The 27,580-nt window shown below is 36.4% G+C and overlaps 1 protein-coding gene and 1 pseudogene across 3 annotated transcripts; one reads left to right on the top strand and one right to left on the bottom strand.

The window, feature by feature from the left end:
- Positions 1–3,450: 3,450 nt before the first annotated feature.
- On the bottom strand, positions 3,451–4,750 carry LOC149387892 (uncharacterized). 3 transcript variants are annotated; one of them, XM_089624098.1, is made up of 4 exons: positions 4,324–4,750; positions 4,053–4,091; positions 3,878–3,948; positions 3,451–3,709 (listed from the first exon to the last, which is right to left on the bottom strand). In XM_089624098.1, exons 1-4 carry the CDS (start codon positions 4,437–4,439, stop codon positions 3,564–3,566), a joined length of 372 nt encoding a protein of 123 aa, XP_089480224.1. In that variant the 5' UTR covers positions 4,440–4,750; the 3' UTR covers positions 3,451–3,563. The 3 variants fall into 3 exon arrangements, with proteins under 3 accessions (XP_089480224.1, XP_089480226.1, XP_089480225.1); XM_089624100.1 differs by having other exon boundaries at positions 3,451–3,718; positions 4,324–4,732; XM_089624099.1 differs by having other exon boundaries at positions 3,452–3,810; positions 4,324–4,735.
- Positions 4,751–11,935: 7,185 nt separating this feature from the next.
- On the top strand, positions 11,936–25,439 carry LOC149387893 (monosaccharide-sensing protein 2-like; annotated as a pseudogene).
- Positions 25,440–27,580: the final 2,141 nt, after the last annotated feature.

Here is a 27,580-nt window from a genome sequence, read left to right on the forward strand (position 1 = left end):
ACACCAAAATCCACCAGGAAGGAGCCTTCAACGCAAACTGGGAAGGACCCTACTTCATCCGAGAAGACTTCGGAAACGGGGCCTACCGACTACAACAGTTGAGCGGCGATATGGAGAAAAACCCCTGGAATGCTGAGCACCTACGTTGATTTTACGTTTAAATTTTTTATCTTTTAAACATTCAAAAAGCGGCTTGGTCGCAAGTGTTGTTTTTACATTTCAAAAAGCGGCTTGGTCGCACGTACTCTCAAATTACATAAGTTAATTATCTTTTGCTCCAATACTCGGTGTTTAATCGCATAATTCTTATTATTTTTGGCAAAATAAACTAGGCGGCATGATAATCACTTGTTTCAGTTGCTTTAAAAACTTAGAGAAAATCTACTTAGTTATACTTTATTTTGCCAAAATTCAGAAATACTTTTTACTTTTTTCGCCAAAGTCAGAAACTTAGATAAATCAACACACGGATTATAAATCCGACCACAGATCAACTATTCAAAACCCGAACGGGTTAACAAAAATTACATAATAAAAGATCCGACCACGGATCAATTGTTCAAAACCCGAGCGGGTTAACAAAAATTAAAAAGCAAAAAATAAAATATAAGTTCTACTCCTGGTCGCCTCCTCCACCCAAGTCATCGCTAGCTCTTGACTCCGAATCGAGATCGAGGTTCGTCGCATCCAGAGTAGGATTCTTCGGACCAAGGAGCCGAACGGCCTCGGTCATTCCAGCGGTATAGAGATCATCACGCATGTCGCGATAGTCCTCGAAAACTTTGTACTCTTCCACCGCCGCTAAGCGAGCAGCCTCAAGATCTGCTCGGAACTTCCGAGCAAGCTCTGACCGAACCTTGGCTGTCTCGTCCCTGGCCGCATCTCTTTCCTTGAGAAATCGATCATTTCGTTGTCTCAAAGAGGTGAGCTCGGAGCCTAGCAGCCCGATAAGACCGGTCATGCTGACGAAGCTCTGTGATGATCAAAAGGTCAGCCACAACAAGTTGTCAAGAAAGGGAAAAGATGCCGACTAGATGAGTAAAAACGTACCGAAACCACCGAGTCGGTAGCCTGGTTAAGCCTCTCTAAAGGCTCAGACCCGAGAACCTCCTGGACCTTCTCGGCAGGAAAACGCTCATGAAGGAAGGTAACAACCGGAGCCAGAGGGTCGGAGGCAGAAGAAGGTTCGGCCAGGCTTTTCACCGGAGAAGAGCTCGGAGGCTCCGAAACCTTCGAAGCAGACAAGGCCACCCGCTTGCTGGCAGCCGAAGCCTTGGAAGCCTTAACACGTTTCGGATTGGGGGGATCAGCTCGGGAGCGGTTTTCTTTTTCGCCATCTGGGCAATCTCTGTTAAGAAACAAAAAATGAAAACGAGAAAAGACTGGAACATATGCAAGTTGATAAGGGACAAATAGAATACTCACTCGAATACGGGTAATAATAATATTGGTCGAGCAGATCTGGGTCCGACAACACAAATGTCGACCGATCAGCCTCTGAAATATCAAAGATCTCTGAGTGGAGTGGTCGCTCGTCCTCGGGATATTGTGGAAGGGAACCTCGAACCAAACAAAAAACATATGAGGAAACCAGAACAAACACCTGGCCCAGTTTATCAAATAAGAATTCTGAACCAGAGTCACACACTAGTACAAAAAATAGCATTGGGTGCGATTTTTTTCGCACCTAAAAGTCAAAAGTCGCACCCAATGACACCTTTAGGTGCGACTTTAGGTGCGACTTTTCCGCACCCAAAAGTCCGCACCTAAAGGTCTTTGGGTGCGGAAAAGTCGCACCCAAAAGTCATGACTTTCGGGTGCGACTTTCCGCACCTAAAGTCGCACCCAAAAGTCACCAAGAAATGATGCTTTAGACGTCACTCTATTATAAAGTGACTTTAAATCTTTGAAAAACGTAATTATTATCAATGCTTTAGTTGTCACCTGATTTAAAAGTGACTTCGATTCTTAATTTATTTATAAAAATAAAAAGAAATTAAATACATGCACACAAACACCAACCGAGCCACAAAACACTCCAGAAACATCAAACTAATCTCAAAAATTAAAAGCCCCAAATCATAATTCCTCAACCCTAATTTTTTTTCCAATTTTCGGCCAAAAATTCAAACACACGCTTAAAATTCCCAGCTTTAAAACCCTGTTTTCAAAAATTCATAACTCACTCAAATCTCAACGGATTTACACGTTCTTGGTCATTTTAGAAAACCCATAACGTCTACTTTCCAGGAAAAATATCAACAAATCCAAATTAAATAGGTATCGAACTGTCCACATCAATTTACAGAGGCTGTTCAAAACTAACAATTCTCAGATTATTGGTTTTATATTCACAGCCAAACAATTCACACGGCCAAGAATTCACACGGACAAGCTCAATATTCAAAACCCAGATTCAATGAAAAGTAAACAACCTTGGCATGCTCGCGGCGGCGCTCACTCAACCTCGGCGTGCTCGAAGTGGTTGTATCAGTCTGCAATATAAAACATATGTACTTTTGAGTTGAACACCAAATAAGTTGAACACCCACAATTAAATCCCTAAATCGGCTAAAGCACGAGAAAACAATAGCGCGCAAACCACTCATGACGCCCACCTAAACCGAGACTAAGAACTCGACAAAAACTCGCGACAAAAAGAATCCTTTTTTTTTACAAGAAAATTAAGATATATCATGATCCCTTTTTTTTTTTTTTTTTTTTTTGTAAAATAGAGGTGTGACCACTCTAACTAGATAGAGGGTCCAATTTTTTGGTCACTATCCAATAACTCATCCATCTAAATAAATAAGAAGCGATACAATATCCTATCTCTTATTTTATTTTTTAAAAAACTTAAACCATAGTCATTAATAGTAGCACCCTTAAGCTTATTTTTATGTCTGACCAAGTTTGAAAAAAACACCTAAAGAATTGACCAACACTAAAAGAAAAACAAGTTTACAACCAATGAACTACTATAAACAAAAAGAATCAAAGCATGATGATATTAATCACAGCTAGTGATCACCTGTAATTGTTGAGACACCACTAATTTTGCATTACTGGAAGAACTCGGTGGTGAATAATCTCCGCTTCGCTTCCTCGGACGAATCCTCTTTGGTATCATAAAATGTAATCCACAACAAATCAGTCTCAAATCATCAACGATTCAATATTTCAATACCACAACCAAACACACGGCCAATTAAGAACCAAAACCACAACCAAGCACACGGCCAAGAACCAAAACCACAACCAAACACACGGCCAATATTTCAATACATCAAACACACATGAATTAACAATAACAATAACTCGTCCAAAGAAACCCAAAACCACCAATCTCAATCACACGGCCGGAACCAAAACCACAACCAAACTCGTCCAAAACCAAGAATAAATCCATAACCACAAGAATCATCACCGAAATCCATTCCAAAACATAACCAAACCATCAAACTCAATTAAAATAAAAAAAAACCCCCAAATTCCTAAAACGAACCCTAGAATCCGAATTAAGAAGTGGGGAAGAAGATTTTCTTTACCTTGCTTCCCGAAATCTAGTCTCCTCGGCGCCGTCTCCCTCTTTTCCCGGCGTCCTCGGCGTGCTCGCGGCGGCGCTCGCTCCTTCTCGGCCGCGCGCGCGAGGTGATGCTCGGTCTCGGTGGCTGCTGTCGACCGCGCGTCCTCTCCCTCGGTGGCTCTCCTTCTCAGTCTCGCGAAATTAATTTGCTCATTTCTTATATACCTCTCAAGATGATCACTCATCGATACCACCGTACAAGAACCACAAGACATAACTCAACACTACCTAATTAATCACAATAATTTCCAGGAGTACAAAAAATAAAATTAAAAAAAATTGAGGATATACCTATCCAATCCATTGCATAGACCCCAAAGTTGGAGGAGCTAAGCTGTCTTGCAAACTGAACATATCTTCCACTGCAAATGAAAATTCCATTTCACAATTTGATTACACCATATTAAATTAAAATTCTCTGTTTACTACGAAGTTCAATAAATCACAAAATTCTAATGTCACTCACCTATGCTCGTTGAGCCCGTGAATGACTATCAGAATGCCCCTGAAATCACAAAAACAAATAAATGAATAATGATGATCAATTTAACACAACCACCAGCAAACAAACCTCTTTTACGCAGTTGCGAAACAGAGTACAGCCAAATAAATAAACAAACAAACCCACAGACGCGTTACCCAAACCAACCTTCATAAATGGAATTAAACCCACAAAACCCTCTATATTCACCAACCAACCAGAAAGCAACACGTAATACTAATTTTAATAGTCTTACTTTAGTTGACCGGAGACCGGGACCCAGGAGCGGCAAAAGAGGGCGTTGCATTTGACGCCGTAGAACAGCGAGGCTTCCCAGCGCGACTGAGAATCCGATTCTCCGGCGAAGCTCATGTCCAGACCCTCCGCCAGGGCTCTCCTTCTCGCTCCCCCTCAATCTCTCTTTCTCTCTCTCGGCCGCTCAGCCTCTTCTTCTTCTTTTCTTTTCTCTTCTTCTCTTTCCTTTCTCTTCTTCTTCTAATGAGATAGAATTTGGCAGAGTAAGTAAAAACAGGGAACGAAATTTTAGAAGTGAAATAAGAGGGAACAAAATCCCGCTAAATTTTCCAAATGTTTTGGACTTTTGGGTGCGACTTTGTCGCACCCAAAGGTATGATAAGCTTTTGGGTGCGACTTTTCGCACCCAAATTTAAAAAAAATCAGCGAAATTTTTTGGTTACTTCAGTGACATTTGGGTGCGAAAAGTCGCACCCGAAAGTAATTTTTGGTACGACTTTTAGGTGCGAAAAGTCGCACCCAAAAGTCATCCGCACCGAAAAATTGTATTTGTAGTAGTGACACCCAGTTCCGAGAACGAAGCCCTTATGGGGCACCTTTCATAAGAAGCGTTCCCTTCAACCCAAAAGAAATAGTCTTTCCAATTTTTCTGGCTGGTCGGAAGGCGAGTAACCACCTTAGACTGATCATCATTGACCCGAGCATAATAGTAACCATGTTGCCCTGGAGCCGACTTAAACGAGTAATACTGCGAAAAGTCTTGCAAAGTAACATGGCGATCATAGACTTTCGCCCATAGCACGGCCATCCCAACAAAAATCTTATACACGTTGGGGACGAGCTGGGTAGGAGAACAACCCAGGTCAGAAACGAACTGGGAAATGAGAGGATGCATTGGCAACCCTCCGATCACGTTCAAAATAGCCTTATTAAACGCTATCTTCCCGGCAGGAGTCTGATCGGCCCTCTCATGTTCCAAAGGTGCCGAGATAATAATTCCCTCAGCTATCTCAAATTCCTCCCTCAGCTCTTGTATATATTTCTCGGTAACCCGAGAAGTCCAAACCTTGGCCGAAAACTGGCCCTCTTTCCGTTCAAAAACCAAGGCCTCGTCCTCTTCCTCTGGAAGATCGACCCCAAATGTCCTCCCACTCGGACCCGGAATGCCTTGAGAAGAGCCCTCTCCTCGATCTCGCGAAAGAGAAAGGCTCGTCGAATCACGAGATTCCGACCCATTCTCCCTCGAAGAAGCGGACGAAGACGATATCTCCAAAACCATAGTATCCCTACACGACAGGGAAGACGAGTCAAAAACCTTTTTCTCGTTATCAACCCCCTCGGACTCAGGACTGAGATACACGCATGATTCATCAAAAGCCATTACAGGGCGGTCCCATCCTATCTCTGGAACATGGTACCAAACGCGACTCCTGAGGAAAGGAAACGTGGACCCATCCGACAAGATAACGCTATCGGGATCAGGCTCCGACCGTCGAACGACGCGGGAGTCAAAACTCAGATCAGGACGAGCAAGTCCTCCCATAGCCCTAAGGAAGGTGAGAAACTAAGATCCCTAAAGTCTGAAGGGTCCAAATACGAGAAATAAGGGAAAATACAGATCACCAAATAACGATCTCAAAAAAATGTATCAGATCAATGATAAAAAAGTCGTACCCGCGAAATTGAAGATCGGAAGATCCGAGCAAAAAGCGAGAGAGCTAAGAGCACAGTCTGAATAAGCAGATCAAGCCGAGAACGCTCCGAGACTAAAATTTAGAAGAAAAAGCAAAATGAAGCCAAAAGTTGAGAAAAGGCCTTATATAAAGACCACACGAACGGCGAGGATTAAGCTTGTCCAAGAAGCCAAACACATCTGACCGTCGAAGCAAAAGACGCCACGGTTCAGCAATGCCAAAAGAAAAACGACGTCGTACGATGTCCTGCAAAAAAGAAAAGAATGTAGAATTCTACTCGGATCGTCCCGAGACAAATAAGCAAAGATGAACACGGTCATGAGTAAAACCGAAATAGTTCCTTACCATTTTTGCTAATAATACTAAGAAACTGGAGGGCAGCTGTTACGGGGTAAATTAGTCGGACACCGAGTAGAATAGTCGGACTCCCGAGCAGCAAGATGAATCCAGCACCGAGCTCAGGTTAAGTAAACCCAAGGGCCGTCCATTGAAAAGGAACGAACCGTTCATAAGTTAAGAACGAAACCCACCGATCAGAACTTCGGAGAGAAGAGAAGAACGTGGGTCAAAGACTAATCAAAACCAAAAGAAAACATGTTTCAAACTCTAAAACGCACACCCTGACGGTTCAGGAACCATACGAAGAGTATTAACCGTCCACCTCAGCGAGAGATAAGAGGCGGTTACCCAAAACCGTCCAGAACGTGGGATTGATCACCCCACGTTCCCCAGAATAACCGCCAGAGACACGACCACGAGGCCACACCAGATGAGTATAAATAGAGGCTGCGGCACAGAACTAAGCAGGAACTTTTTCACGCACTTTCTTTCACATAAAACCTCTAGAAAACACTGCTCTCTTGTATTAGATTCGTCTGTATAAAGAGAAAGTCTTGCCTAAATCATCTCTGTACTCGGAGTCTGTGTATTTTCGTGAGATATTGTTGTACTAATTTTACAGGTCAACAACTAATATTGCAATCGTGAGGCGAATAAATGTGTTTTATTTTATACATTCTTGTGTGCTTTTGAACTCGGATTCGAGTGTTTTTTTATGTTATTTTCATAGTGTTTATTTTAGTTTTTTGGTTCACCAGAGTTCCTAGTGTTTATAGATATTTTAACAAATTTGTAAGTAATTAAGTCATTAAAATTTATACATTTGCTAAATAGTCAATATTTTATAAATTTTAAGTAAATAGTGTTTATGATAATGAGATATTGTTTGGATTTTTAGCATTTTATTTATATTTTTGGAGTCTGATGATTTATTTATAATTATTAAAGATTATTTATAATTATTAACGTGTTTTTTAGCTTTGTTAATAAAATTTTATGATTATTTACTTAAAATTTATCAAAAATTGGTTATATAGTAAAATTTGAGTTTTAATATGGCTATGTATATTGAGAACCCATATTTTAAGCCATTTAGAAGAAGTTTGGACATTTCATAGGGCATTTTATGACATATGTTGGAATCATTAAAATCACTGCACACCGCACTAAAGTTATAAAAAAAAATGCATATTAATAGCGTGCCATAGCTTCTTTTTTTTTTTTCTTTTTTTTTGCACAGTATATTATTGCACTCTCTTGTAGTGCACCACGCTAACATCGACGATGTAAGATTTGCGTAGCATAGCACTTTTGATTGTCGGGTCACAGTTTGACAATGGAGATCGATACAAATATTGGATCGGGGATTCAGGAATCAATGTATTCATCATTTTCCGCACTCCGTGTAGTTGTGTGAATAAAGGCTAATAGCATCATGGAAATTGCATACGTCTAAATTGCATTTGTAAACTCCAACAAGGTCAATTTTGAACCTGGGACAGAACAGGGTAAAGGAAAAAAACCCTAATTTTGAATCTCCGCCGCCGCCCCTCTGGGTTCGGACGCCGTCGCTGTCGCGGCTCCGGTCCGGAGGGGAGGGCGATTCTCCACGTGACCACGTCTCAGTGGATGCCGTTCCTCTGCTTCTTCGCCGCCGAGCCCGCTCGCCACCGCCGGTTCAGATCCGCCGAGCCCGCTCGCCACCACGTCTCAGTGGACCACCTTCGGCCACGTGGCCTCCAACGCCGCCCTCCTGGAGGCCCTCCACCACTACCCCGCCCTCCACGTGCTCGACCTGGGCGCCAGCCTCTGCACCCAGTGGCCCACCCTCCTCGAGGCCCTCGCCACGCGTTCCTCCGACGAGGACGCTCCCGCCACGAGGCTCACCGTGCTAGATCCCACCGAAGGTGGCGCCGCCATGACCAACGAGGTAGGCCGCCGCAGGGAAAAGTTCGCCGTGGCCTCCGACCTCCCCCCCGAGCCCGGGGGCTCCGACAAGGGGAGGCCCTGGCAGTGAGCTGTGCGGGGGCGCTGAGGAGGGCGCTGGCCCCGCACCCTCGTGGCGGCGCTGCGCACGCTCAACCCCGAGATCGTGACGGTGGTCGAAGAGGAAGCCGACTTCTGCGGCGGGGTCCAGGGGGGTTTCGCGGGGAGCTTCGAGGAGTGACGAAGGTTCGCAGATCTGAGTGGTTTGGATCGGTTTTTGTGGTTGGTTTACTGTTTTGGTGGCGGGTTTTTTGTTTTCAGTTTAGCTACAGGGTTCTGGGTTGGAGTATGGATCCTTTTCATTTTCATTATGCTTGTTTTGTTTTGGTTTGTTTTGGACTCGGATTAGCCGTAGTCGCATATCCCGTAGTGGATTTCCTGTTAGGTTTTTATCTATGCAGGTTGAAGAGCCACCCTATTCGTGGTTATCGGACCAAGTTTGGTTGGATTTTTCCATCGCCATTCTTTGAGTTTTTTAACGAGCCTCTTGTGTGCTCTATTGGTGCTGTAATTCTTCCCGTTGTCGGAAGTTTGCACATATCGTACTTTTACCGGAATTTAGTGTTAGATTCACCTCGACTTAGGTCTTGGTAATCCATGTACTAAGGTGTTATTCTCCTGTATTGATGGGTTTGTTACCCTATTTTAATGGAAAATCCGTACTATTCAAAAAAAAAAAAAAAACTCCAACAAGGTCAATCTCCGTGAAATTGTGGCCTTAACTTTTATTCATTAATATTCAATCCATTTAATTTTTTTACTATGGTTATAACAATTTGTTGTTTCTTTATTCTCGTGAAAATCACATTGTCATTTTTTTTTTTGCGGGACCAATCTCGTGATCCAAAAAAAGAAAGATGGATACGCTTCGCAATTTCACGTTGTTTAAGAGAAGGTTAGTGTAATGTTTTTTTAAGTTGTATAGGTACGAGCCTACAAAGTTAAGAAGAGTATAAATATATTGATGTTTACCACATATATAAATAAGATGTATCTTCTTTTCGGAAGGTCCATGAGAACTCCAAAATTTAGCTTGCTTGGCTTGAGGGTCTCAAGGCGGTTGACCTCCCATAACAAATTTCAATGAAGCATGTGAGTGAGAAAATGCACTCCGAAAAGACTCGTGTTAGTTTATAGGGATATTCGTGATCTATGAAGCAACCTTGATAACGAACCCGTGTAAAATAAGCACAAGTTCATGGGTCGTAGGCCCAATATGTGTTACATCTTTCTATAGTAATTTATTTAATTTTAATCATCATAAGTTTGACATGGCTACTTACAAATCTTTAATAGTTTAAATAATATGTACATTTGCATAGTGGGTGCAACACATGCAGTTCAATAAATTTTGTTATCAACGACTGTCAAAAGCTTAATTTAAATAGAGTATTTCGCATTTTTTACTACTTAACGAAGATTATTTTATTTCCCTATTAATCTATAAATTTACAAAGAATACATTAAAGGAGAAAGAAAAGAAAAACAACTTATTGTTGTGGGAAACTTTCTATTTCACTTTTTGGTATATTTTTCCAATATTGAAAACTCTTTAAAGACAATATACATGTTACCTCCAACGTAAACATAAATATTAGGTCTATGATATTCATATTTTTTTTAGAAGCAATTAAGTCAGTAGTTCCATAGCTCACTTTCTTTCAAAAAAATAGTTGAAGTTCTATTTTATTAAAAAAAATAGTCCACTGGATCCGCAGTAAATTATTTAATCGAAAATTAAATTAAATTCACTATTTGGTTAATTAATTTAGTGTGAGTCTAATGAGCTGTTTTTTTAATAAAATGAAACTTTTATTAAAATCTTTAAAAGAATTAGAAAAATGACTAATTACAATAAATTTTTATATTTTATAATCATATTTATTCTATAATTTTTCTTTGTGATATTGAATTAGACCATTTGAAATATTACAATTATAAAATAGTTAATGTTTAGAAAAATTTAATAGGCGTTTGGCTTACACTATATTTAAGCGGAATTTTCGAATAACTAAAAAAAATTACTACTTTCCTACACTGTTCATTTACAAATTTGTACAAATAATACACAACTATTTAAATTTCACTCCTCTATAATATTGCGGAATCTATACCCTTGAAAGAATATATAATATATATATATATATATATATATATATATATATATATATATATATCCCACCGCCCCACCCGGTTAGTTTAGATGAAAAAGAAAGACGTGCATAAGCAATGTTTGACAAAAGTAATTTTGTTTTGGACTTCTTTAGCACACCTGTCGAGCTGAGATATTAAGCAGTTTAGTTTATTTTGTTTAGTTTTAGGACTTCACATTTTGTTAAGATACTTTGTTAATCACGTCAAGAATTGAATATAGTTCCCAAATATTCTTCCATTCTTTGACTTTTATTTTTATTTTTATCTATACATTTAAGTTATTTGACTTTTCTTTATTAACAAACTATGTTAAATATAATATACAGCTAGTAACGTCTTGGTTCGTTTAGACTTTAGATCTTGAGTGTACCGTTGCTAAACTATATATAATTAATCATAATCAGTTTAAGTTAAACAATCAAATTAATTTTTTTCTATTACCAGACCGGCATAGATCGGACATGTTGGTGACTTCTTTTGTTTTGAGGAAAGGAAACATGTTGGCTTTCAAAAAAAAAAAAAAAGGAAAACATGGTGATTTTAATTTTATTGCTTTAAGCTTTGTAGAGAGAAAAATTTAAATAAATGAAACTAAATATATATATATCATAGAGAGACATTATAGAGAGACCATTATAGAGAGACCACGGAAGATAACAAAAAAAAAAATTGCCTTTTGGACGTCTCTAATGGCTGGTACTGTTTTCGTACAGTAAATTTGATATGTTATATTTTTTCCCCAGTAACGTTACTTGCACATAAAAAGTATCTCGACTTATTATGAAAAACCAAAAATCATTTTAAGACATAATTTTTTTTAATAACATTTTAGACTTAAATTAAACAGAGAAGGTTTAACGGTAATATAATAAGTATACAGTACACTTATCCTATAGTGAAGCTTCAAGATCACAATTTAACTTTTACAGAGGAAAAAAAAAAGAGTAACGCTTATCCTAATTTTCATTTATTCTTTTTGGTTTTGTGAAATTAATTTAGTATTAAGAAATAAAAAAAATAACAATTTTTGTTGCATATCCAATTATTGAACCGTAGGGGTTTACCACCGACTAAAATATATTTCAAGAGACATTATTGTTTTTAAAAGAAATTTGTATTACCACCAACTATTTAGTAGTACCTAATAATATTATAAATAATTCAAAAGAAATTTAATGCTGGTTGTTTGTGTACATACTACATAGTATATTAAATAATCAAGCACCGACTAGTCTCACGTATATTAAATAAAAAAGCAAAGCCATTCAATGAGAGAGTTATAGTCATCGTTGACATAAATAACAAAAAAAAAAAAAAAAAAATAGAGACCTTGTGCAATGTGTGCATACAGTATAAATAAACGACAATACATAACTGAAAGCAGATATAGACATAAACACATTTCAGAGAGAACATATCAGAGAGGGTAAAAGGGTAAATATGGTGCAAAGAGTGGAGTTTTGCGTATTTGTGGTGAGAGTGGCGATGGAGTTCGTGGTGGACTTTGTGGTGACGGTGGCGGAGGCCATCGGAGTGGCGGTCGATCAGACGGAAACGCCTCGGTTTGCCACGTCACCACTGCCGTTCGGGGCCGGTCACGGAGCTATTCTTCCTTTCAGTGGATATTTGGCATAATAATTTACGTGTACGTGTATATATATATATATTCGATCCTTGCGGTGGTATTGTTTATAATTCACTAGCTAGGATTTTTATTTCTCATGGTGGACCGAGTTCGGATTGAACAACGGTGCTTTGTTTTTATTATTTTTTTATGTACAGTTGTTCTTCCAAATTGTGCTTTATGGAAAAATTGTTGTTCCGTAAATATATGTATGTAAACCATTTAGCCATATATATGATTCGGCATTTGGGTTCAGATTTCAGAGGTAGATTTTTTTTTTTTTTTTTTCTAGGAAAACTAGGTATATATTAATGGGCTTTTTTTCTGTATGGTTTGGTTGGCTGGCGCTAATTATCTAGATATTTCTACTTTATACCATAATTACAATAATTTTATAATATTAGCAAAAATACTGAAAATTTCATTTGATAGTGCTTTTGAAACTAATCCCAATATATTTATCATTTTGGTATTTATTTAACTTTGGTTACTGTTTATAGTTTTATTTATAAACAAAAAAAATATTTATAATTTAAAAAAATACCATATTTGAAATAATTTTTGACAATCACTATTTTATAACTGTTACTAAAAAAATTATTGCTACTGATATTTTCCCTCAAGTATTAGCAAGTGTTGGTTAACTTAGTATAAATTACTTTATTTCGCGACAATTAAGATACGTAAGGTTTGAATTTGTGAACCCAACATTGTCTCGTCGGCCCAAGCTTGAATTACTTCAATTGCCTTTTAGTTGTTGATCCTCTTGGAGCGACGATTTTAGTAGGGACTGAAATCTCACATCTCGTGGTCATATCGCACCTCTAATTTTAAGATTATCTCATCTTGTATCAATGTATTACGCGTTATTTGATAAACATTTGAAGTATTTCGTACCGCGTGATATTTATGAAAATCTATAATACATTGACAGATGTACAAGATATAAAAATAAACATTGAATGCCCGATAAAAAAATCTACTTCAACTTTCTCTCATATGCGATAGTTCGAATATTGGAAGGCAATCGGCAACAACAAAGTGAAACTCCCCTTTTTAGTTCTTTGGTCCGTGAATGAAAATTTTAATTCCAAATAAACTTATTCCACACGGAATCGACAAAATTATGTGAGATTCGGGCAAGGTTGAACAGCTGCGCGACAAAAAACGAAAGTCTAGCTCGAAAAGATTTGAGATTTGAGCAGATTTTGGGACGGATAGGGCTGATAGGTGCGTTTCATACCCGTTAAACTACTATTTCTCAGCTTGAATGTCATGTGTTCTCGAGTGACTTTTACTTTATTTGATATGTTTTTTTAGTGATTTACAAGTTTGAGAGGTCAATTGGGTGTTGAGGAGGTTAACAGAGTAATTCAAGACGATTCAAATAATTTTGGGCAACTTAAAGCGAAACAAGAAACACAACGTCACTTTCTGCACAAGTTTTAGAGTCTCGATGAGTTATTTTGGATTAATTCTTTTCATAATTAAATAGATCTTTATCTTAGCTTTCTAGCGCATATTATTTTACGAAAATTTGACATCGGAGCAAGAAGTTATAAGCATTTCAAGAACGATGCACGCTGCAGAACAATAAATGCGCCACGCTCTAAAAGAGGCGTTCATTGCCTTGACTTTTTCACCTCCGTAGCAGTTTGGGCTTTCCGCGCGGGTTATAGTGTGCCGCGTCTACTGTCCAGACCCTTATTACAGCGTTTTAATTCCTGTTTTTTGTTCATTTTCAGCCGTTGGATCATATTTAATGGCCTCTAAGGTTCCGAAAATAAGAGAAACAGCTTTATGTGTATTATATCTCTCATAAACATTAGTTAGGTTTTATTTTAGGTTTTCTTAGAGTGTTTGGCTAGTTGGGAGAGAAGAGACAACCGTAAAGGAAGACCACTATTCGTCGCGATTGACAATCGCGAATTCAACGTTTTTCTTTATATCTCTATTTCTCGGAACTATCGTTAATGTTTATTTATTTTGTTATGATTTTTATGGTTTATTTTTATTTACTTTGTGTTTCTGTTCTTGTCAACGCCATAAACTGAACTCCTTGAGGGTGATGGTGTAGTAAGTCTTGATTATGATTATGCATTCTTTTAGTTAATTGAAGTATTTATTTTAACTCTATCTTGCTTTAATGGTTGAATGTGAGTAGGTACCTCGCTCATGATATTATAATTGACTTGATGCTCGAGAAATATTAGGTTGATTGCGCTCTTGAATTAAATTACCAGCATATATACATCCCTAGGCTAGAGATAACTAGGTTGTTGCGGAGTCGTGTGTACGTTCTTGTGTTTAATGCTAGCCGTACTTTTAGGAGTTGAGATCGAGATATGATATTCCAGCATATGCTTAGGTTGTTAGATATGCTTGAGAGAGATTTAACAATATTATTAACCTGAGCGTGATTAGCAAAGCAGAGTGTAAATCGAGTGTGAATTCCGTGAATCCAAATAATAGTAGAGACTTGTGAAGCCATTGTCATTGACTTCTCATTACCGTAAAATCCACAGTTATTTGTTTAATTTATTTTGTTTGTGTAATCATTCTCTTCCAATCCTTGAGTTCAATTCGTTACTAGTTTGTGTAAAATCATCAGTTAAGTAAAGTTCTCGTGAGATCGACTCGTACTTACGAAATATATTATTTGAGCGATGACACGCATTTGCATACGAAAATATCGCAACATGGGCGAGATTTTTAGAGCTTTTTTTCCCAAACGTGAGATAAGTTACGGTTTTGGATGATTTTTGTTCAGTTTCAAACTTGTATCGGACGAGGAATTAGTCCACGCAAGTTGCGAGAAATAACACGAGAAATCACGATATTTAACTTATTTTGCGAGTTGTTCACAACTCGCTACCGCGCCTCTGTGGAACATGAGATCTCGCGCGAGATTTTAACAGCAAATTGGTTGGGCTTTAACCAATATTCGTTAAAACAATAAATCATTTGAACAACATACTTTTAATCAATATTAAGTCGTTTTTCATTCTTTGGTGGTTGTTCTGAACATCTTTTTTTCTTGTAATAATTTAACAGCAAATTGATTGTGGCATTTGAATTTTTTTTTTAGCTTCCATCATTGTTAGGGCTCTCGTTCTCTCTATCACAATGGCTACTTTGAATATAAGGTGATAAATACTGTGACTAGTTTTGTCTCAGTAGTTCTCAATATTGCAAGTTCTTGTGTAATGGAAGTTTAGTTTTGAGTATTATTGTTCTACTCTGAGAGTTGTATTGGTAAGAAAGAGATGTAAGTTAACATAGATCTAGGCTATTAGAATGGAACAAATGGAAGTTATTTCCGTTTCGGTACTATTCACGGAAACAGAAATTTCGTTCCAACTGTTTAAATAACGTGGAAGTTTCAGCACCTTTACGAAACTGTTCATCAATTTTTTAATTTTATTTTTTGAATTATAAGATATGTTTTATGTTTATTTTTTATAAATATTTTTTTTATTACGTGAATAGAGTAAAAAAACTCAAAACGTACATGAAGGTAGGTTTCACTTTTATTAAGTTGTAATTCATTCTTTAATGTTTCTTTTTTTTGTTAAGATGTGACTTAATGGAAGTAGAATTTATGTGACCTCCATTAGCCATGGTTTGATGTGACCAAATCGATAACTATTGTCTTCCTTTTATTTTTTGTTCAATTTAATATTTTATATAAAATAAGATCAAATGAGATAACTTGAAGCATTAAGTTTTACTAAGAAAAAGTCATGGCATCTTATTTACACATTATAACAAATAATATTATTTTTTTTTTTTTTATCCACGTCAATATTTGTAGTATTTTACATAAAAATACTCCAATGATGGTAACACTAAAAGTTGTTAAAAGTGGGTCTCACTCTATTCAAGATATTGGTGTGTTTAGTATTTTATTATTTTTTTATTAAAAAATAATTGACAGAATTGGCTACTTTGCCATAATCATTACAACTCATAATATTAATATGCAAAAATGAAAATGGTATGATATTGCCGAATAAGCAATAAAACAACTTTATGTGTTTGCATTGGAGATGCTCTAATATCTCCCAAACTTTTACCGCCGGGGTCTTTTTTCTAAGATTTTTATTTTTAATCTGCGGTGTCGGCACTTTTTCCAAGATATGAAAACTCTGGTGGTCTCGATCAATGAAGAATTCTCGACCTATGAAAATATAGTTTTTATTTTTATTTTTTCTTCATGTTTTACATTTTTTCTTCATGTTTTACATTTTCTTTTGATTTTGAATATTTCTTCATATCTGAATCTCATATTTAACATAAGTTTTTTTTTTACATGGATCTCATTCGGACAAGACCCCTAAAATCTCAATCCAGAAAAAGCGAAGATCCGCGTTTATGCTCGTGATTCGTAATAATCAGATAATGATTGTTTGTAAGCAATGAGCAAAGATTATTAACCCACAAGTTATTTTGTTGTATTTATGGTTATTTGTGGTCTAATTTTAATTTTTTTTCAATATAAGTTTTTACATTTCATTTGCGCTGTATTATAATTTAAGTCATTGACTTTTATCAATATATCTCTTTGCGAAATTTTTATTAAAAAAAATAGCATATGATATTTCCTTTATTTGGGCTGTACTACTTTTCTGGTTAGCGTGTCCAAGTGAACAAACATTGAGAAATTTCATTTTGTAGACTCAAAAGTTATGAAAATATCTCAATTAGACTCACTAGTTCAGAAATATCTAAAATTAGACTTTTGTACCAATTTCGGACAAAATTACCCTTTCAAGGTAGTATAACCATTTTTCATCTCTCATTCTCTCTCATTTCCTCTCGTTCTCTCTCATTTCCTCTTGTTTTCATCTTTTTCGAGTAACCAATTCATTCAATCCCGTCGAAATGGGTTAGTATGCTCATTCATTCATCTTTTGTAGTTATGTTGATATAGTTTGTGTAGGAAAAAAAAAGTTGGTTGATTTAGGTCAAAGAACCCGGAATTTAACGTTATTTCCGATGAAATCCGATAGTCTAGGATGAAATTTAAGTACTATTTCCGATGAAATTCAAGCTGAAATTCCGACAGGATCCGACCGGATCTGGCAAGATCTGGCAGGATCTGGCAAGATCTGGCAAGATCCAGAATCCGACAGGATCTGGCAAGATCTGGCAGGATCCGACCGGATCCGACCAGATCTGACGGGATCTGGCGGGATCCGACCGGATCCGACAGGTTGCCAGAAAAATGAAAAAATCCGGTATTTTTTTATTTAATGTATTCATGTTCAACAAAAAATTTTCAGAAAATTTGACAACCCTAAAACTTAGTTTTACCTCTAAATCACATATAAATCAACTTAAATAATTACTTATCTTGTATTATATCATCCTACACAACTAAAACCTTGAAAAAAACATAAAAAAAAAAACTAACCTTTTTTGACACATTTATGGTGGTGGTTGAGTTCTTGAGTTCATGAAGATGATGGTGGTTGAAGATGATGGTTGGAGACGGTCGGGTTTGTGGATGTGGTGGTTGGGTTTCGTCGGATTTTGAGAGGAGAGGGGGGGCGGTTTTTTTTTTTTTAGAGTGAGAATAAGAAAGAGAGAGGTTTTAATGGGTTGGGGGTATTTTTGTCCAAAATTTGTACAAAAGTCTAATTTTAGATATTTCTGAACTAATGAGTCTAATTGAGATATTTTCATAACTTTTAGGTCTACAAAATGAAATTTCTCCAAACATTCTTGGTTACTCTTTTTTGTCTTTTTTTTTTTTTTTTTTTGAAAAACCCACATTTGGTTTATTATTTTATTATATATGTATATATTATTATATTTAGTTATGGGATTTTCATCAAAACTCATTTTCAGGAAAAGTCTGAAACGGAAAAGGCCGATAGTGAACTTGCATATCTGGATAAGATTCGGAGGGGGCAATATTTATATCGTCTATAAGTTTAGCGGACCCCACAAATTGAATGACTAGTGGGGAAATAAACATCTAACATCCTTCAAAATTATTGAACCAACTAACAAAAAAAATATTCACAAATATACCCGTGATATAATTGATCGGATAAAATTTAGAGAAATTATCCCATTTGTCACCAATTTCATAATATTTTCTCATTTTTCATCAAAACACTAATTTTTTCTAAAATGTCACCATATATGTCAACAATGTTGACATTTATTTTTGCCTTTCACTATGAGATGTCAACATTGTTGATATAGATGTCAATAATGTTGACATCTCGATAACATTTTGGGAAAAATTAGTGGCAAAAGTCCTTTTTTACATGTTCGTTTTCTTTATACTAATTTGAAAAACCTTTCAAACCTCACAAGGAAATCCCTCTTACTTTTGAGGTAGTCCGACAACAATTTTACTCAAAATTACTCTCTGTAAATATTTCACCAACAAGTATTGAGAGAAAAATTAAGGGTGTACGTGGTCTAGATTGTTGTGAAAGTTGCGTGTGATAGTGTATTTTTGAAATTTATCATAGGAATAATGTGTCTAAAATTTTAATCACAAAGAGTAGTTTTTGTCAAGTTATAACTAAATCATTTTCTTTTGTTACATATTTGTTTTCAAATTGTAGTTACGTTTTGGGTTTAAGAAGTTAAGAAGAAACTTATTTTCAAACTATTTTTCTTTCATGTTTGTCGTTTTTATTATTATTATTATTATTATTATTATTATTATTATGAGTTATCTCATTTACTTATGTAGAATTCTAGACTTATTGAAAATAGAGTTCTTAGAAACATTGACAATAAGTGGGATTTGTAGAATTCAGTACCTTGTAGCCGGAACAGGAGTCTGATTTGTTTTAATTTTAAAAAAGACATTTTAAAGTATATTTTTTATTTTTTTAAATAACATATATGTATGAGACAAATGCTATAATCGTATTTAAAAAAAAAAAACTTTTTCTTACAAATGTTAAGTTCAAATGCAAATGCAAATATCATTTTTTCATAAATTAATACATTATAATATTTCATATGAAATTATAAAGGAGTAAATTGGGTGAAAGGTCTGATTGTTTTTTTTATTTATATATAAGAGTATAATTATATAATGCTATTGCTACCCAAATCTACGATTTTATTTTTATTTTTTCTATCAATATTAGGGCTACAGCAAGGGTCTCCAAGTTGGAGACCACCTATTATCGTACCTGGGACGATGGACCAAACACCACTTTTGCGAGTTGGGCCAAACTATTTGGGCCGTCTCACAACTAAGTTATGTAACTATGCATACTTACCTAAATACCTAATATTTGAGTTCATTTCTGGAATATTTATTCGGACAATAATGTTCTTTAGCTGTTTCTAAAATGAGAAAAGATTTTAGAAAAATAAAAAGAGAAATATTGAATCATTGAAGTCTGTACCACACAAATATCTATAGCATGACAAAAACAATTTAAAAAACTTTTTTAGCTTGAGTTATCGTTCTCCACAAATTATGCCGCTTGATTTTTATGTGGGTTAGAATAAGAAGTTACAGAATAAAAATATATATGTAGTATAAGATAGACATAGTCATTGAGATAGACACCAAGAAGATATTACATAGCTTAGTTGTTTCTGTATGAGAAAAGATTTTAGAAAAATAAAAAGATAAATATTGAATTATTAAAGTATGTACCACACAAATATCTATCACATGAAAAAAACAATTAAAAACAACTTTTTTAGCTTGAGTTATCTAAAGAGGATAGACATCTATATATTGAATTTGTTTTGCATATTGTATAGATCAAAAAAAAAAAAACATTCGCCACCGAGTCAGTAATCCGTTTTTAAGGCGAAAAAGAAGGCTCGGAGTGATAGCACAATATAAGATGCAAACCGAAAATGAAGCATTATAAGAATAGTTTTCAAAAATGAGATCTCAAATAATTTTGAATAATTAATTTTCGTGTTTTTATTTCTATTTAAATTATGTATATCTAAATAATATATTTATTAAAAATTATTTTGAATTTAAATTTTTTTTATCGAAACTTGGAGTTTAATTATATATATATATATATATGTATGTATATATCTCATAAACTCACTATCAAGTCTTTAGATATTTTCTAATATATTATCAACTCAGCGGTGACTGTGTTATTAAAAACTTGGAAATTGTAAACTTTATATATTTTTCACTATAAATTATACTCATTCAACTATGAAAATTCCCACACAAAAAATTTATAAAAATTGAAAAATATTTGTAAAAATTCGTCTATAAATTATATATATATATAAGGACGAAGCCAGAAATTTAGGTTAGGGGGGCTAATTTGCAAGAAAAAATTTAGGGGGGGCTGATTTGTAAATTTTGAGGGTAAAAAAATGTAAAAATAAAATAAAAATGGACAAAAAATACAGAGAAAAAAAAAATTGAGGGGGGGCTATAGCCCCCCTCACTTTCATGTGGCTTCGTGCTACCTATAAAGCTACCATTTGTTAGTGCTAAAATTTATAAGATTGATCTCGAGCTTGGATGGTCTGCATGCATCGTGAGATTTGTTTCACTTTCTTGATAATAATTGAAATTTGAATGTAGACACCCCCATCGAGAACTGACTATAATGAGGCCATCAAATCTACTCTTAAATTACACAATGTGTATGTCTTTTTGTGTATTAATTACACATAATCAGTGCATCTTTAAAGATAAGAAATGACTTTATTTGATCAATTTTCCTCTAGAACTTTATGGCTCAAAATCGTGTATGTGTTGCGACTGTTGTCCACTATGTGTTATAAAAAATTTATTTGTTATAAGTTCTTATTCTATAGTTTAAATGATTTGAAATTCTCGACTAAAATTTTGTGAGAGAGTTAAAATGTGATTTCAATCATGATATTCATTTATAATTATTAATTTTTTTTATAATGGATTTGATAAGCACTTTTAATTTATATTGTTTGGAATATTTCCCAACAAACTTATTCTTTTAACAGAAAATTAGAAAAATAACTGATTTAAATATTTGACATTACTAAATAACCAACATTTGGTAAATCTGAGGTAAATAACCACTTTTAGACGTAAATCTTAGGTAAATACTTGTTTAGTATATGAAAGCAACTATTTATTTAACATTTACGTATAAAAGTGGTTATTTACCTAATATTTACCAAACGTTGGTTATTTAGCAATGTCAAACGTTTAAGTTGGCTATTTTTCTAATAAACCCTTCTTTTAATCACAATATAAAAGTAGAGTGATGGACGTAACTAAGACTAATTTGGAGGACATTTACCTATTATTATAAAAATGAAAAATTTCACATACTAAGACTAGTCAAAGAAAGCCTCACCTGAGTCAGAAGAGAGAGAATAATTTTTTTTCAATTATAATCTCACGTTGAATATTAAATTATAATTCATTTACTTTTCCCAAACATATTTATTACTCCAACAACACACTTTCCACCAACTAAAACCTAAGCATTTCATAAAGTAGACCATTTGTCTTAAAAACCTTACCGAGCCGGGGTTTTTTTTTTCGTGAGGCACCATCACATATGCGTTAGCATCACCACCTGAGTTTGATTCGTCTAAATTGGTGGGTTTATGAAATTTTACAGATGTTGGCTTCAAGGCTGGAGATTTGCGTTTGAACCAAGATGATTTTAAACCATTTACAACAACCTTCTTCGTAAGGGTGGAATGTTTGGCGAATATCCTGTACTCCGGCGTGGTGAAGAAACATCATCCGGCGATTTATTTGGGTTTGAGGGTTTACATGTTTTGTGGGAAGGCTCTTATTCGTCGTTTTTGAGAAATTGAGACACAAATTGAGATTGGCTTAGTGATGGTCGGGTTCGAAAATGGGTTAAAAATGAGAATAAAAGAAGATAAATGACGTTGTTTGCGTGAAGGTTTAGGAAAAATGGAAATGTCTTTAGGTCTGTTATGTTTGCCGGCGTTTTGTGGTGGATTTGTAGTGGTTTTTTGGTTGTAAAAGGCCGGCGCTTGGGTTATGCGAAAGAAAGGTTGAGAAGAAAAGGAGATAAAGAAATGGAGAAGAGAAAGAAATGAAGTCGAGAAGTGGAAGTGGCAGTTGAGTGGAGAGGGAGAGGGAATGGGTGTGAACGGTTTTCGATGGAGGGAAAAATAAATGAAAAATAAAAAAATTTGAGGGAAATATGAAGATTTGGACAAAAAAGTAATAGCACAAATCAATTTATAATAGGGAGTCCTAGTATGGTAACTTTTATATTTGAAATAGGTAAATGTTCTCCAAAAGAGTTCTACTTGAGCCAATTTCTGATTGAAGCTATTTAGAAAAGAAAAAAAAAACAATGATTGGTTAAAGTGAGATTTTGTTGGTGTATGACTTGATCTTCTAACATTCACTCGTGGTGTTAGGGCTTTGAAGCCCAATCTTGACTCATTTTCTTTGGAATTTGGCCTCCCCAAGTCGATTGGGTCAGCTCGGGGATTAGACCCATCGAAGCCGCTTCCCATTTTGGACGAAAAGAGAGACTTCAATCGAGGAAGCTGGTCAAGTGTTACTCTTCGAGGACGACTGAACTTGGTCACCAATCACTATACAAATAACCATACAAAAGTAGGATCGGACTTGGTATGTGTTTGTGAGCGAGAGGCGAAGTAATATTTTGGGACTCTTTGATAATAATTAAAAATTTAAATGTAAAAAAAAATCGGTTGAAAATTATGAATTTTGGCATCCGTCCTTTTTGTAACTATATTGATAATTTTGAGGCTCAATCGGGGGCCTTAGGCCAGTGCCTTGCTTATCTATAATCAAGGTTGGCATTGTGAGTGATAAATGGTACTCGAACAAATGTCCTCTACAAGACGCGGACATTGGATATTTGACTCCTTTAGTATAAACATGCGTTCATAACTCTCAAAATGTATCGAATTGTTCTATTTACGCTCACATTCAAGCTCTACTTATTGTCTCCATTTTCTCCTACTATCATTCGTGTGTGTCAGTGTATATATATATATATATATATATATATATATATATATATATAGTTTATATATTTAACCGACATAACGAGAGGCAAATTTGATTAAATTAACGAAAATTCAAATCTCAAATGAAAGAAATTCAAATCGGACGGGCTTTGTTTGCTCAAACGTCAAAGTTTAAGGTACAACAAATCAACCACAACCACAAATTCCTCAAATACCACCAATATATTTTTAGGTGATGGACACTGAAGTTATGTTTGCTTGGTTATTTTAATCTTACTTTAATATTGTGACTCATCTGTGAAGATTATATGTGTTACTATGTCGGATCTTCATCATTAATTAAACATATTATATAAAGTTTCAAATAGAGGAAATGACGACAAAAGTCCATTAAGTTTTAAGAAACAGCTAACATAATCCCTATTCTTTATTTTGAACGGTAAAAGTTTCTAATCTTGACAATTACACATTGTGTTGGTCCCTAATACTATATGACGTTAAATTGTTAACAGAATCAATATTTAAACATTTTTTTGTAAAATAAATCATTAAAACATTTAAAACAATTCAAACAATGAAAATAAAAACAAAACCTATATCGACGTCGGAGGGAACCACCCGAGGAACGAGGAGAGCCTCGCGAGGGAAGGCGATGACTATGCCTCCGACGGGCCCAGCGCTGACTCCGACGAAAACAATTTGCAGAGCCCGCTGATATCGCGCCAGACGACGAGCATGGACAAGGACATGGGCCCGCCGGCCCACGGGAGCCTCTTGAATATAAGGCGGAGTAGCCTCATCGGAAATGTCGCCGAGGGAGGGAGCACCGGCATCGGCGGGGGGTGGCAGCTGGCCTGGAAGTGGACCGAGAGAGAGGGTCAAGACGGGAAGAAGGAAGAAGGTTTCAAGAGAATCTACCTTCATCAAGAAGGCATCCCCGGGTCCCGCAGAGGGTCCATCGTCGGAGGAGAGCCTGTGCCCGCGAAGAGCGAGTACGTCCAGGCCGCTGCCCTCGTCTCTCAGCCCGCCCTTTACACGCAGGAGCTCATGCATCAGAACCCGGTCGGCCCCGCCATGGTTTACCTGGCCGCCGCTCCTCAAAGCCCCAATTGGAGGGAACTTTTGGAGCCCGCGGAGTCAAACACGCCTTGGTCGTCGGTGTGGGGATTCAAATCCTTCAGCAGGTAAAATAAAAATAACCTCTCTGCTCAAATCATTCTTTCTTTCTCTGTTCCTTTTATTGTTTGAATTGTTTTAAATGTTTTAATGATTTATTTTACAAAAAAAATGTTTAAATGTTGATTCTGTTAACAATTTAACGTCATATAGTATTAGGGATTAACAAAATGTGTAATTGTCAAGATTATGGACTTTTACCGTTCAAAATAAAGAATAGAAATTATGTTAGCTGTTTCCTAAAACTTAAGGGACTTTTGCCGTCATTTCCTCTTTCAAATATATCGGCAAAAGTTTAGTAGCATTCCAAAAATAACGTTAACAAAGCAATCCATTAACATAATAGCAATCTAATATAGATAAAAACATCCACTATATTTTTAATAAATAAGTAATCTCTATATGAAATTTGTCACAAGTTGCGTTGGCCTTTTTTTTTTTTTTTACCCGGCCCAAGCATCTTTATGCTATAGAAAGTAAGGCTAAAAAGTAATAATATATAACTTCGGTGCATTTTTTTCAATTATCCTATCCTCATGCAGGACAAATGGTATTGGCTTAATGGTAGCCGTCCATCCATCCGCGTGTAAGCGGCTTAATGGCTACCATTAAGCCATTAAATGCGGTAGTGGCAGACATGGTCAGCCAATGTCAGCGGAAGGGTACCGATTCACATTTGCCAGTGGTCCCAAATTGTACCGTTATGCAGTATTCAATTGATTTGTAACGTTAAAAAATTGTAAGAATGAATTTCAGCCATTGATTTTGTATACGTTGGTTAATCAAAGGCCGAAATTTTTTGTCCGTTATTTACCGTTATTTGCATTTTTGACCCTATTTTGAAAATTCACTATAAATACATACACTTCTCATTTTGCTCTCAAATTCTCACCGATTCTCACTCAAACACTCTCTCAAATATTATATACTCTATTCTCTCTATAATATATATTATAAAAAATTTAAGAAAATTATATAGTACATCAAAAAATATGGAAAAAAAATATTACATAGTTTTGAATTTTAAAAAAAATTATATAGTTATGTCTGCCGAGTCATCTCACCGAGGTTCTCGTCGAGGTTCTCGTCGAAGCGAAAGTCGCACCATCACACCATCACCCTCACACCATGAAGATGAATCTCAACACCACGAAGTCGATCAACCATCTCACCATCATCAAAATTGGTTGAATCTCTCCCAATATCCAAACTTTGAAAACACCGAATGTCATCCCGTCCCCCCTCCAACGCACTCATATCAACCACCACACTTCAACTTCACCGAAGACGAGATGACCCAACTAAACTTATTTGTCCCCGTGTCCCCTTTTGCTCCACCGCAACCACCACCACCACCACCACCACATCCTCACATGTCACAACAACCTCGATCTCCCGTTTACGAAGATGCTTACACGGCATATCAAGAAGGAATTCGTAGATTTCAACGAGAGCAAACTCCTCCACCACATCCACCACCTCCACGAGACGATCCCGAAGACAACCCCGAAGACAACCCCGAAGAAAACCCCGACGACAACCCTGAAGACAACCCCGAAGAAAACCCCGACGACAATTCCCAAGAAAACCCCCAAGACAACCCCGAGCCTTCTCGACAAAGGAGGAGAAGGAGATCGCGTTCCGAGATGTGGAAATATTTCACCGAGATCAACGACGAAGAAGGAAGAAAGGGTCGATGCAACAAATGTGGGAAGATCCTCAACGCCGACAATAGGAGTCAAGGGACGTCCGCACTCCACCACCACTATAGGATGTGCAACCTAATCGACACCTCTTCTTCGGCTCAGGTACGCACACACGATCAACAAGAATATAGAAAAGAACTTGTGAAATATATAGTTTCTACCGATCAAGCATTTTCACATGTTGAAAGTAAAGAATTTGGTAGGTTCGTAAGTTATTTAGCTCCTGATATTATCCAAATTTCTAGAGCTACTGTACGTAGAGATGCTATAAAATTATTTGAAGAAGACAAAGAATTTCTAAGAGCCCTATTCATGGCTTCTCAGTTTAAAGTTGCGCTCACATCTGATATTTGGTCTGGTCCTGCGAAAATGGACTACATGAGTGTGGTAGCTCATAACATAGACGAGGCTTGGAAATTAAACAAGCGTATCATAGCCTTTAAGAGAATAGAGGGTAGTCATACCGCAAACGCCATCTTAGCCATACTTTTAGACGTTATAGAAGAGTGGCACATACGTGAGAGAATCATATCCATCACCCTAGATAACGCCACAAACAATAACGCTATGGTTAGAGCTTTACAACGTAGGATACCCAACCAAGTCTCACTCTTACACCAAAGATGCGCTACCCATATCATAAACCTTATAGTGAAAGCCGGGTTTGAGCATTTTGAACCATGCATTTCGAAGATTAGATTAGCCATCACTTGGATAAACAGCTCAACCCCGAGAGTAGACGAACTTAAGAGAAGGTTTCTATTGAACGGCCTCCCCGAGAGAAACTTTCATACTGACAACAACACTAGGTGGAATGGAACTTGGATGATGTTGACTAGCTTCTTGGTAGATAGTCACGTAAATGTCGTTGTCCAATACGTGAATGAGGTGGGAGGTCACAACATAACCGATGAAGACATAGCGGTGGGTAAGTGTGTTTGTAAGTTTTTACATATTTTTTATGATGAAACATGTGCATTGTCTGCCGTTTACACACCTACATCTTACTTAGCACTTCATAGTGTTACAAGAATTGCTGAACATCTTTACCTTGTCAACAACCTTCCATTTTTTCAACCTTGTATTGCATCGATGAAGGAAAAATTTAAAAAATATTGGGGCATTGAAAAAATTCCTTTATTATATGGCTTTGCAGTTTGCATGCATATTAGATCCCCGATTGAAGGAAGCTGGGTATATTACATTTTTACAATATTTAAAACGTTGCACTGGAAAAGATTACATAGCAACCGACCACAAGAGAGTTGTGGACGAGTTTTACTCACTTTTCAGGTATTATCAAGGACAATAGTCAACTATTGTCGAGCCGAGTCCACCGCGACCTTCAAGAAGTATGGGAATGTTTCGAGATCTAGCTCGTTTTGCTCAAGGGGGAACTTCAACTCCAAGGTCATCACCACATCCCGAAGCCGCTACCGAGACGAGTGACCATGAAGAGATCGTGCTATACAACGCTCAACAATTTGCTACAATGAGCCAAGAGGATCTCAACATCCTACAATGGTGGAGACAACACGAAAACATGTTTCCTATACTAGCCAAGATGGCCCGAGATGTGCATTCGATTCCGATTTCCACGGTTTCGTCCGAATCGGCGTTTAGTAG

This window comes from Urtica dioica, chromosome 8, assembly GCF_054948205.1.
Source record: "Urtica dioica subsp. dioica isolate 48M chromosome 8, U.dioica_male_clone48M_v1_H2, whole genome shotgun sequence".
NCBI classification, from domain to species: Eukaryota; Viridiplantae; Streptophyta; class Magnoliopsida; order Rosales; family Urticaceae; genus Urtica; species Urtica dioica.